This window comes from Mustela putorius, unplaced genomic scaffold (genome assembly GCF_011764305.1).
Source record: "Mustela putorius furo isolate JIRA1106 unplaced genomic scaffold, ASM1176430v1.1 tig00000129_pilon_pilon_pilon, whole genome shotgun sequence".
Classification (NCBI taxonomy): domain Eukaryota; kingdom Metazoa; phylum Chordata; class Mammalia; order Carnivora; family Mustelidae; genus Mustela; species Mustela putorius.
Genome location: NW_025421290.1, coordinates 907,657 through 920,794, shown reverse-complemented (window position 1 = coordinate 920,794; position 13,138 = coordinate 907,657). Strand labels below are relative to the sequence as shown.

Here is a 13,138-nt window from a genome sequence, read left to right as displayed (position 1 = left end):
TATTGTTAGGTGATCCAGCCCCCCCCCCAATAAATTCATAACAATTTGTTGAGAAGTCTTCAGTTTTATTACAAAAATGAAGATGATCAGTTTGATCAAAATGAAAGCTTGCTCACAAGTTTTACATGAATATTCTAAATACAAAGTCTCCTGAAACAACATACTTTTGATATGATTTTCATTTTTTAAAAGGGATGCAAACATTCCATTTTTCATTTATAATCTCTATCCCAAGACATAGTATTTAATAGTGTATCTTTTCTGGCAGTTAAATCCAAATTCACAAGGATAACTGAAACAGACAAAACCTTGTCATCAAAGGTTAAAAATCCATTTTTTTTTTACAGAGGTAAATCCTTAATAACCAGCCCTTACATATTTTCAGAATCTTGTACTATACTGACATGATTTACAGTCAGTTTTTTTTTTTCCTACCCCTTAAGGCTACAAAACTGTTGCGAATGCATTGCAAAAGAATTCTAGACCACTTAATGCAAAAATCAAAAAAATAGTTCTCCAATAAAAAGTAAATTTTATAAATGGTAGGAAATATCTGTGGTAAACTACTAAGTGACATTTTCCCCTATTCCTAAACAAATCATGTTACACAGAAACAGGAAGACAAGTTATCAAATACAACAAGTTTATGTTATGTTTACATCCCTCATTAAAAAAAAATAATTTTTGTATTTTTCACACATTCCATCTGATATATTTTCTCATCAGGTTGGAGGGGGAGGGTAATACTGTCCATAATTCCAAGGATTCTGATAATTGTACTGAAAGGAAAAAGCACACATGTTAGCATGCTAGAACTGGCTGATGCCATTTATAAAAGTAGATATAATTAAGAAAAAAGGCATGTGTTCACTACTAACAATTCTAAGACTTAACCACAAAAATAATTTATTATACAGTCTGGAGTATAAGTTGTTTAAAAAAAAGAAAAACCTATCCTAACTAAGCTTTTCTAACATCCACGAACAAAAGATTAAATTATGTGAACTCACTTGATACCAGGCACTATAATTATACGCAGCTTGATTTGCCTGTAAATCACCATCAATCATCTGTGTAGATGATGAAGTTGTATCTTCTGTGTGAACTTTCTTTTCCTCTGGTTCTTCTGATCTAAATAAAAGGACAAAATAGAAATTTTGAAAATTCCCACAGGTAAGTACTTTTAAAACAAATGGATGAATGTGTACATTTGTACCTACGTACATTTATTTTAGTAGAGTTTTTAACCACTCACTTTTGTATGATTTTTTAAAATTATGAATATAAAGTATCTAAACTACCACAACATGGAGGTAACGTGTAAAAATATTTATCTTTAAAGGCATTTCCACAATAAAATGTCTTCTTTTAAGCATCCCTTCATTACATACCCATTTTCTGCTTTCCTTTTTAAAGAATCCTGTTCTTTTAGGAGTGTTTGATGTTCATCATAAGCATTCAGAAGCCTGAGAGGGAAGAGGGGGGAAAAAAAACAAAAAACAAAAAAACCTCTGGAATACACAAAAACCAAACTGTTAAATTTATTAAGTTTTGGACTTATTTCTACTTGGAAACAAAAATATGTTGCAGTGAATATTCACTGAACCAATATCAGCAAAACTTCCCAACTACATTTACCAATGTATTTCTTTTGGGAAACCATTACTCTCAGCTTTGCTTCTCAGCCCATGTGATTCAAATGGGGCTTCAGGGATTCAGGACTGGCCAATTACAGTAATCCCCCGACCAATATGGCCCAAATCAAGATGTTTAGTAAGTCCTGGGATTCTTGAGCTATTAGAAAAATGCCTGTTCTCTGTACTACAGTTGGCTGAAGGTGATGAGATATTGGTAAAGAGCTAACTTTGATTATCATTTCTAACACAGAGAGCCCACCTAAGAAATTTACTACACAACTAAGACAGTGACTTTGAGGGTGTGTTTTTGTCAGTGCAAAGAATGAGTCCTGACCATTCTGTAATTTACATACTTTCAGATCTAATTTAACACTGCTTATTAAGATACCTGACACCAGTTAGGATAAATTATATTTAAACATTGGCCACGTGATAAATTGAACTAAAACTAATACAAAACTACAGGGGCGCCTGGATGGGTCAGCCAGTTAAAGAGTCTGCCTTTGGCTTGGGTCATTATCCCATGCGTCCTGGGATCGAAGACCGCATCAGGATCCCTGCTCAGTAGGGAGCTAGCTTCTCTCTCTCCTGCCCTCTCCCAACACCCTGCTTGTGCTTGCTCGCTCTCTCTGCACTCTCATATAAATAAAATCTTTAAAAAAAAAAAAAACTAATACAGAACTACAATCTGTTATCACTGATTAAAAAGGTAGTTTTTTAGGAGGTACCTGCATGGCACAGTTCGGTAAGCATCCAACTCTTGGTTTCACTCAGGTCATCTCTGGGTTGTGAGATCATGCCCGTCCTGGGCTCTGCACTCAATGCAGAGTCTGCTTAAGACTCTCTCTCCCTCTCCTTCTGCCCCGCCCCCTGCATGCACGTGCACTCTCTCAAATTTTTCTGAAGATAATTTTTAATAAACTAAAAAATTCTAACATTGATATGTGCGCATTATCTCACCTGGAACTCAGAACTTCAAAAACGGTGTCCCCTGAAGCCAAACTGTAAAAATCCTAAAGATTTTATTTACCTTTTACCATTTTCTGAAATTTATTTTTATAAAGACAAATGGCCTTATTTTAAGTAATCATAAACCTGAACACAGATAATATTTCTGTATTTCTCATTTATACAGAAATATTATGTGTGTGTGTATACACACACATATACATACACACACACATCTAATGATAACCTGTAACTCTGATCCCAAAATGTTCAAAAGACTCTAAAATTGTTAATACCAGCAATCTCTGGTTGAGGGTTTACTCAACATCAAACACTTTAAATGGACTAAGTTCTTTTAAGACTTTTAACAACCTGTGGATTAGGTGATCAGAGATTCAATCATGAGAAAATCTGGAAACTGAGGAATACACAAATGGTAAAGTGACTAAGCTAAGACTTAAGCATATATTGTTTAAATTAAACATCACTTCTTACCAATACCTTATAACTGCTACCTAAATTTCTAAGTTTCTAATTTTTAAGCTCATTTATTTTTCAACCATTCCCTTTTTAAATTTCAACTACAATAATCTTAGACCTGACATTCAGACTCTCTATAACTATATTTGCAAGGGCCTAACTGGTATCTTTATGTCGAGCCTCAGATTTGCCCACATACTATCACCGAATTCAAATGTATCACATAATCTCAGTCAAAACTCTAACAGCTTCCTACTGTCATTTGTGGTATTGCATGCGCTCTAACCCAGCCCAGTGTTCAATGCACAGCACAATCAACATCACATTTCTACTACAAAAGCCCTCCAATAAAGCGTATGTAACTTTTAAATGAACTTTTGTTCGACCATTTTATGCTTTCCTTATCAGAATCCAGGAGTACCTAAATGAAGCCCCATCTCCTCTGCGAAGGATGACAAATCCATTCTCATCCACAGAAATCACAGCCGCCTTTAACAGTTTTGTGCCACCTCAGATACTTACATATTTTCTCTGATCATCATACCATCCACTAGACTAAAACCTGGAATTAAATATCCCATTTCTTTTGTGCACTTTCTTCAGTACAAAATAAACAGAAGACACTAAATATACAGCACATGTGGTTAGAGGCACAGACTTTGAAGCAAGTTCTATTCCCAGCTGCACAATGAAATAATAGCGAACTGACCTTTGCAAATACTACTAATCTCTTTAAGCCTCTCTTCATCTATTAAAAGAACAACAACAACAACAAAAAAAAACAGTACCTACACCCTTCTCATTAGGCTTACATATTTTACATTAGATAATCCATAAAACACATTTAATGTATCAAGCACATACATACGATTGTATTAAAAATTAACTTATTTTAAAATGTTTATTATGTTAACTAAAATTTTACTCAACCATCAAAAATATATACATACATATATAAAGACACATAAATCCTCATTTTATCAATGGTTCTTTCTAAGGAAAAAAGGGACATGCCTACTAATAGGTGGGACAGTTCCCCACTAGAATCAGTTAAGAATGGAACAGCAGCAACACTCTTACCAGTACTTCTACTCTTCTATTTTGCAAATATAAATCCTAAACTTCTCCTTTTCCCAAATGCCTTAGAGTGAATCCTTCCACCACCCTCAACTTTCAGCTTTTTACAATGCATTAAATTGAGCCCATTAGGCATGATCTGTGCAACCATATCCATTTTCTCCAATCAGAGATAAAATGGTGTCCCTATTTCAGATTAAATCCATCCACTTTTAGTGGCCTATATTCTATTTCTGTGTTTTAGGGTTCAACCCCTGACCCATTTCTTTTTGATGGGATTGCAGTTTCCTGCCTTCACTCATTGCATTACCATGCTAAAATTTTGAAAACAATTTTGAAGGAAAGACAAACCATCTATCCTCCTGTTAAATACATACACATTTGCAAAATTGAGTTTACCCTCCATATATATGAGGAAAAAGTAACCTAGGCAAACATTTTAAATTTAGCAATAATTTGTACTAATCATCAAACTCCCAAAATTATCAATGCTCATTGACTATGCAAATAAATAGATAATATATAATTAAGATCTTACTTATTAACATCTGAACCAAAATCTTCAAGAAATTCCACTTTTCTCTGAGAAAATGTAATTCTCATTTTAATAGGTAATGAACCATGTATAGCTCTGTCAAAACAATTTAGGATATTTTCTTCATTTTGTTTGAGGTCACCACTATATTCCATTTCAAGTAAATTGAGGTATAACTTTGTATTCTCCTGTATAAAAAGCAGTATCAATTAATAATGATTCTAAGATATTTTGATTAGAACAGATATTTAAAATGCCTTAATGTCTAAATTTGAAAAATACTGAAAATCATATTAAAATCTAACATGTTAAATGTTTTGAGCATACATCAAAATACGTCAAAAAACTAATTAGCACACTGAGAAGTAATGACATCACCCTACTATCTCCCAAATTACAAAAACTATTAAATCCCAGTAAGTGAAAATCCCTATTACCTTGGGTTTAATGTGGCTTGATCTTACAATGACAAATAAAAAAATAAAACATTAAAAAATAAGTTTCTACAGTTCCCATTAGTTTAAATCTTTACAACTGTAATCATCTTCAACTGCAGCTGAGAAATGCAATTACAGACCTGTGTCTTAAAGAGACCTAGTATTAGCTGAAAATCCTTAAAAACTTAGAAATATCATTACACTGCCTTTTATCAACTGATAAGAGTGAAATACTTTGGAAAAGGAGAATCTCACTGGTATAGCAGATAAAACATAGACAACTATCATGCTTTTGATTATAAGGTATTCTTCCAGGTCCTCCTCTACTTAAAATAATCAGTAAATCTGCTATAAATTTTCTAAACATGAGAGAAACAGAATGCGTCACAATGTCTGCAACCATTTTTAATCCAATTATTTTAATTTTCTCAACCTTTTAATTCCTAATAATTCAAAAAATTTTTCAAGAATGGCAACATCAGTTTAGAGGGACTGTTGTCTTCATTTAGTAACGAAATATATTACATACAGACCAAATCTTTCATCATAGTTGCCAAAACGAGAAATCAAACAAGAAGCATTGTTTTTAGGTTGTTTTTGTTTTTGTTTTTTATGAAAGATATTCTAAAATACAAATACATACTTTGTCTCTTTCGATTGCTTCCAAAAGCACCTTTCTTGATTTTGGAAGGTTTTTTTGTATTTTGAAAAGATGCCGAGCTAGTTTGATAGCATAAAACGATGATTCATTATTTGATCTGGCATTCTTAATGGCATCCTGAAGCAAATGTTCAGCTTCTTCCATATTTCCATGCCGTCGCTCTAAACTTACTCTTCTCAAACGAACCATTGCCAATCCTAGAACACATTCTTCAAATGTTCTCAAGATATTCCTGGCTTCGTTAATATTACCTAGAAATGTTAATTAAATGTTTATGCTTCTGTTTAAACTTCTAAAATATCCTTTATGCAAGGTATGGCAAATAATAGTCCACAGGCTAAATCCAGCCCTCTGCCTGTTTTGTTTTGTTTTTTAATTTAAAACTGGAAAAAGCCATGCTCATTTGTTTATCTATTATCTACAGATGTATCTGAGCTATAACAGCAGAGTTGTCAGAAAGAGACCATATGGCTTGCAAAGCCTAAACTATTTACTATCTGGCCCTTTATAGAAAAAAATCTAATGACCTCTGCTTCGCACCATCCCTCAGGACTCAATTCCTAGAACTTTCTCCTGAAGTAACTTAAAATCCCAAAAATACCAACCAAATTTCCTCATTCTTACCCTGCTGTTCCTCAAAAGCTGCCCAAAGCATATGCACCATGGGTTTCTTTGGGAGATGAATAGTGCAAGCTCTGCTGAAGACATGCCTCACTCCTTCAATGCTATGATTTTCCATGTACTTGGCATACTACATACAGAAACAGAGGAAATACTGAATAATTTACAGTTGAACAAGCCATTAAATATGTGACAGAACGATAAAATTCTATTTTTAAACCCATTCAGCACCTTTATTGAACCACTAGACTAGTTTCTGTAAGGAAGGACGAAGAGAGGCAACGAGGTTGGCATATGCAGCAGTCAAATCTGGTTGCAAGCAGACCATCTCCTAATGCAACAGATATAGTTATATGAACAACATTCAACAGAAGTACAAAAAAGGTTAGTCACTAGATCAATGTTTATAATATGTTCAAGTTTCAGAGCACCTAATTTTCTTACCTTAATCCAAAACTCCTCATAGAGGGCACATGATATGACACATCTTTCAAAGAGAACCACAACTCGTTCATGAGTCCCATTTTCAATTTCAAATTCTAAGTATTCTTTCCAGTTTTTTAGTTGTGCCTTTTCCAATGGTTTCACATGAAAATAAGGTCTTTTAATCTGCAATAAAAGTATGACCAAAAAAAGTATGACATAGGAATGAAAGTAAACCAATACCAACACCAGAAAATGTATAACTATAGTAATAATAGGAATTATCTAAATTATGTATGTAATTACGGTGAACCAAAATATTTTAATCACCATACTTCACAATAAAAACTTTTAAAATTAAATTTCTTAGGTTTTACAAATTGAAGAAATAGAATGTATTTTCCACTTATTTAGTAATTGTAATGACACTACATAATTTCATGTCCAGTAAATTTTTTTCCTTATTGAGTATTTTAAAACTGAACACAAACTATAAAACAGAAAACAGATCAGGAATTTCCTAGGGCTAGGAGTGGGGTGGAGGTTACTCAATGAAAAAGGGGCCAAAGGAACTTTCTGGCATGACAGACTAGTTCCATATCCTGATTGCTGTGGTGCACTGTCATCTGAATATACAGTCAAATCTCATAGCCAATCAACAAAAAACAACATACTATGATTCCTCAAATGAAAGGCCAGAACAGGAAAATCTACAGAAACAGAAAGTAGATTAGTAGTACCTTAGGGCTGGGGATAAGTGGTGGAGCAGACAGGTGAGGGAGTAGAAGGGTGACAGCTAAAGGTAAAGGGTAAAGGATTCCTTTGTGAGGTGATAAAAATATTCCAAAATGGACCACAGTGATGGCGGTACCTATCTGTGAATACACTAAAAACTACTGAATTATACACTTTAAATGGATGAACTATATATATGGTAAGTGCATTTTATCTCAAAATTGTTTAAAAAAACAAATAAATTAGAATCTTTAGAGGGAAACCCTCATTTTACTACCCATCTAAAATGGGTACATTCTGTTGTACAAAAAGTATGAACGCAATTAAGATGACTTAAAAAAACTGAATAAGTGCAAAAAATGGTTATCTTCCAACTTGAGTAAATCTGAATTCATTCTTGAAGATTCTAAAATTGATAAAGGAAAATGATAAAAATGATCATGGGAAATTGATGGTATCTAAATAGGCAAAAATAAAAAGGAGTAGAGACATTACTCAAAACTGAAAAGAAAATACATTATTTCTAACTTTATATTTTGAAGCCTATTACAAAACAAAAACACTTACACCTTCTTCAAATGTCCACCTTTTACTAACTTCATGCTCATTATAATTAAACATTTCTTGATGAATTTCAATGATTCTATGTCTCATGTTTTCTATTTCTGTAATCAGCTTGAGAAGAAAAAGAAAAAAATTTAAATCACACAAGTTACATACTGGAATTTTTTAATATTATTGTTTACATTTAAATACTATCCACACCTACTTTATGAAAGAATAGTGTAGGTTTTAAACTGTTAACAATTATGTGCAAAGTACAATTAAAAATACTAAAATTTATAATAGAATTTCCTAATAAACCACTTTCTTGTGTGTGTTTAAGGTGGACCAGTAGATTACTGCATGGGCAAAACGTCCCTTCTATTTCCAGGTGTCTCAGTAAAATAGATTCTATTAGCTCGTCCAAGCTATTTCCAGGTGTCTCATAGTAAAAGATTCTCCACCTTAAATCTGTACTTAAACCACATTATAGCTAAAGAATTCCCATTTGCCTTAATTAGAAATAAATTTTATACGAGATACAAGTCACACAACACACACAGTCAAGGGATATAAAGTCTAGTTTCCCATGCATTGAAGGATTTTTTACTCATCTGGTTACCTTTGCTGGATCGGTAATGTCTTCAATTCCCGACGGCAGATCATCACCAGGAGGACCATCATCACCACTATGTCCATTTACAGAAGCTAATTCCCTCCGCAGCTGAATAAACTGTTCGCCAGTTAACAGATCTCTAGGCAAGTTATTCTGTACATGTTCTTTAAATCTAAAAGAAACCAATAAAAATAAATGCTCTATATAAGAAGTATAATTATTTATTTATTTATTTATTTGACAGAGAGAAATCACAAGTAGATGGAGAGGCAGACAGAGAGAGACAGAGGGAAGCAGGCTCCCCGCTGAGCAGAGAGCGCAATGCGGAACTCGATCCCAGCACCCTGAGATCATGACCTGAGCCGAAGGCAGCGGCTTAAACCACTGAGCCACCCAGGCGCCCCAGAAGTATAATTTTATTTTTTAAAAGATTTTATTTATTTGACAGAGAGAAAGACAGACAGACAGACATGGTGAGAGAGGGAACACAAGTAGGGGGATGGGAGAGGGAGACGGAGAAGCAGGCTTCCCTCAGAGCGGGGAGCCCAATGTGAGACTGGATCCCAGGACCCTGGAATCATGACCTGAGCTGAAGGCAGACGCTTAATGACTGAGCCACGTAGATGCCCCAAAAGTGTAATTTTAGATCCGACATTCAATTCCTACTACACAGTACTCTTTCAAAAAGAAGTCTGATATGAAACACCAAACCCTTTCTATCCTTTTTTATAATAAAAACCGACCACTTGATGACATGTTCATTTCTTTCATGCCTTTGCAATATAATAGAGAAAGCATGGACAGGCATAAATTCAAATCCTAATTCGGTACACTATTAGTTATTTGACTTTGGGCAAGTTTTTTCTTTTCTTAGATTTTATTTATTTGGGAGAGAAGGAATGAGCACACACAGACATGGACAACTGTGGGGGAGGGGCAGAGGAAGAGGGAGAAGTAGACTCCCTGCTTGAGCAGGGAGCCTAATGTGGGGCCTGATCCCAAGACCCTTTTCATGACCTGAAAGGCAGGCGCTTAACAAACCAAGCCAGCAGGTGCCCCAGTTTTTCCCTTCTTTAAGTCTTGGCTTTCTCACATGTAAAATGGCACAATACTATTTTGCAAGATTGACTTATTTATGCAAAATCACTTTAAAATTAAATATAATCCCTATTTAAACTACAAATGATCATTTGAAAATGATCAACAAATGTTTGCAGTTCCTTCCCCACCTCCCAATTACTCCTGAATTTGTGTCCATGCAAGATGATCCAATGAAATTGCCGTAATAAAAGTCACCAAAATTAAGTGGACACTTATTTCATAGTACAGTCTATACTCTAAAAATGTCTTCACTATTAAAGGCCTTTAACCATGCTTTCCTTTTAGTAGCTTCTTTGCCTTTGGCTGAGTTACCACTTTCCTGGTTTTCTTCCAAGTCTCTAACTGATCCTTGATCTTTGAGGATTCTTCCTTCCTATCAGTCCCTAAATGTTAGGATTGCCATGGATTCCATTTGGCATTTTGTTATCTATTTTCATTTACTTCCTGGTCAATCTTATTAATACAGAATACAGAAATAATAAGCAAAAAATTTGAACTTCTCAATCCTACTCTATCCAATCGCCAAAACTCTGCCAAAGAAATAGGTTAATTTTAAGCTACGAGTGTTTTTGGGAAAAAAAAGTCATTTCATTTTTCCACACACACTAATTTTAATATATGTATGTGTATGTGTATACATATATATATATATACATATACACACATACACACAATATACATGCAAATTAAATCAAATATATGCAAATTAAATCAAAACACCAACATGAAGAGCTAAAATAGTTACACTATCTAAATTTGGAAATTTATACATATCTTAAAATGATTGCGTCATCTTTATCCAGAATCAACACCCTCAGCATTTCTAATTTTGATTAATGGTACTGTCAACCACTGTTTCTAAATCTCTTCAACCTCACTTCACTTACATTCCACTGGGTATCAGGTCCTATTGATTCTACCTTCTAAATATGTCTTCACATCCTGCTCATTTTTCATCTGGATAAACATGGACAGCTTCTAGACTCTAGTCTCACTATTCCCATTTCAACCCTAATGGTGCTTTCAAAAATGTTATTAAAAAGTAAACATGAGGGGTGCCTGGGTGGCTCAGTGGGTTTAAAGCCTCTGTTTCCAGCTTGGTCATGATCCCAGGGTCCTGGGATGGAGCCCCACTTCAGGCTCTCTGCTCAGCAAGGACCCTGATTCTCCCTCTCTCTCTGCCTGCCTCTCTGCCTACCTGTGAACTCTGTCAAATAAATAAAATCTTTAAAAACAATTTCTAAAAAGTAAATATTTAGAACAAAATACTAAACATGATCATATCTCCCTCCTACCAAAATAACTTCTGTTCATTTACCCTGCATTCAGGCTAAAATCCAATCTACTCAGATAAAGTCTTTCATATTCTAAACCAGACTGACCTCTTTAATTATTAGACAGAGTTGTACATGTACCCTATGCTCTAATCTTATAGACTTTTCCCCAGTTTTCTTAAAACTGATTTAGGCTATTCACACCTGAATTTTTATGGATTTTAAGGCTTTCACTAATGTATATATATAACATGGGAAACAAATCTAGATTTTGCAGAATCAAAGGATACTGAAGGATAACCTGATCCATTTCACCACTGGGAGAGAGAAAATACAGACTGCCTTATTAAAAAAAAAAAAAAAATACTTAGAAATGAGGAGATAATTTTCAGAAAGTATAGTAAGAAAATGAACAAATTTAGGGGCATCTAGGGTGGCGCAGATAATGTTAAGGGCTGCCATCAGCTCAGGTCTTGATCCAAGAATCCTGGGAGCAAGCCCTATGTAGGGCTCCCTGCTCAGCATGGAGCCTGCTTCTCCTTCTCCCTCTGGAGCTCCTGCTCCGCTTGCTTATGCACTCACTCACAGTCAGATAAATAGATAAAGTCTTAAAAAAAGAAAAAAAAAAGACAAGACTTAATATTCAGGTAAATAAAAAAACTCATAAGTATTAGGCTACAAATAAAAATATAAAATTTATGACTACTTACAGAGCACAAATTTAAAATAATTGCTATATTATGGGGCACCTGGATGGCTCAGTGGGTTAAAGCCTCTGCCTTCAGCTCAGGTCATGATCTCAGAGTCCTGGGATCTAGTCCTGCATCGGGCTCTCTGCTCACTGGGGAGCCTGCTTCCTCCTCTCTCTCTCTCTCTGCCTGACTCTCTGCCTACTTGTGATTGTTGTCTGTCAAATAAATAAATAAAATCTTTAAAAAATATAGTATTAACTATTATATAGGAAATTATTTCAAATGGTGATAAAATATGAGTATTAAACAATAAACATTCATCAGCCTTTCCTAATAAAAAGCTAATTTAGTAAAGAATGGCTAAGAGTCTAATATATACTGAGCCCTATTCCTACATACTAAGAATAAAAGAAATTAGTAAGTCTCAGAAACTGACAGATATGCACAGCAGTTTAAAAAAGAGACATACTTTCGGGCGCCTGGGTGGCTCAGTGGGTTAAGCTGCTGCCTTCAGCTCAGGTCATGATCTCAGGATCTTGGGATCGAGTCCCGCATCGGGCTCTCTGCTCATCAGGGAGCCTTGCTTCCCTCTCTCTCTCTGCCTGCCTCTCTGCCTACTTGTGATCTCTCTCTGTCAAATAAATAAATAAAATCTTTAAAAAAAATAAAATAAATAAATAAATAAAAAAGACATGCTTTCAATGCAGTGTTATTAGTGTTAAAGTAAGTAGGGGTGTCTGGGTGGCACAGTTGGTTAAGACTCTGGACCCTGGGTTTCAGCTCAGGTCGATTTCAGGATCAAAGAATGGAGCCCCACGTCAAGCCCTGTGCTGGGATCCACGCTCAGCATGGAATCTACTTAAGTTTATCTCTCCCTATGTCTGCTTCCTCCCTAAAATAAATAAAGTAATTTTTTTTTTTCTTAAGACAATGTAGGGGCACCTGGGTGGCTCAGTGGGTTAAGCCTCTGCCTTCAGCTCAGGTCATGATCCCAGGGTCCTGGGATCGAGCCTCGAGTCGGGCTCTCTGCTTGGCAGGGAGCCTGCTTCCCCCCTCTCTCCACTTCCCTCTCTGCCTACTTGTGATCTCTTATCTGTCAAATAAATAAATAAAATCTTAAAAAAAAAAAAAAGACAAATGTAAATAAAGAGGCAGAGTGCTGACACAAATAACAGAACATTCTATTTTGGCAAATTAAAATTTCACATAGAAAAAATTAAGCTGTATGGTTTTGAGTACTATGAATTAACCAGGCAAATGGGAAGTAGAAAAGGTATTAAAATCACAGAAGCACAAAAGAGCAGTGCCTGCTGGGAAATTATCAGTATTTAAATAGGTCTGGAGCTTAGGAACTACCA

The 13,138-nt window shown here is 35.0% G+C and overlaps 1 protein-coding gene and 1 non-coding gene across 9 annotated transcripts in view; both read right to left on the bottom strand.

Moving 5' to 3' along the window:
- Positions 1-44: 44 nt before the first annotated feature.
- The window catches only part of PRPF39 (pre-mRNA processing factor 39), a 38,232-nt gene continuing 25,138 nt past the window's right edge, over positions 45-13,138 (bottom strand). For all 8 annotated transcript variants that reach the window (XM_045069062.1, XM_004738709.3, XM_004738710.3 and 5 more), the window contains 9 exons: positions 8,720-8,885; positions 8,122-8,229; positions 6,841-7,005; positions 6,400-6,526; positions 5,758-6,026; positions 4,681-4,865; positions 1,392-1,466; positions 1,011-1,131; positions 45-779 (listed from right to left, as the gene is read on the bottom strand). In XM_045069062.1, coding sequence (XP_044924997.1) covers positions 723-779; positions 1,011-1,131; positions 1,392-1,466; positions 4,681-4,865; positions 5,758-6,026; positions 6,400-6,526; positions 6,841-7,005; positions 8,122-8,229; positions 8,720-8,885 — 1,273 coding nt within the window. In that variant the 3' untranslated portion in view covers positions 45-722. The remainder of the gene's footprint in view (positions 780-1,010; positions 1,132-1,391; positions 1,467-4,680; positions 4,866-5,757; positions 6,027-6,399; positions 6,527-6,840; positions 7,006-8,121; positions 8,230-8,719; positions 8,886-13,138) is intronic.
- Positions 5,585-5,670, bottom strand: LOC123390588. Its single transcript, XR_006605135.1, has one exon. It is a non-coding gene; the product is annotated as a small nucleolar RNA SNORD127 (small nucleolar RNA).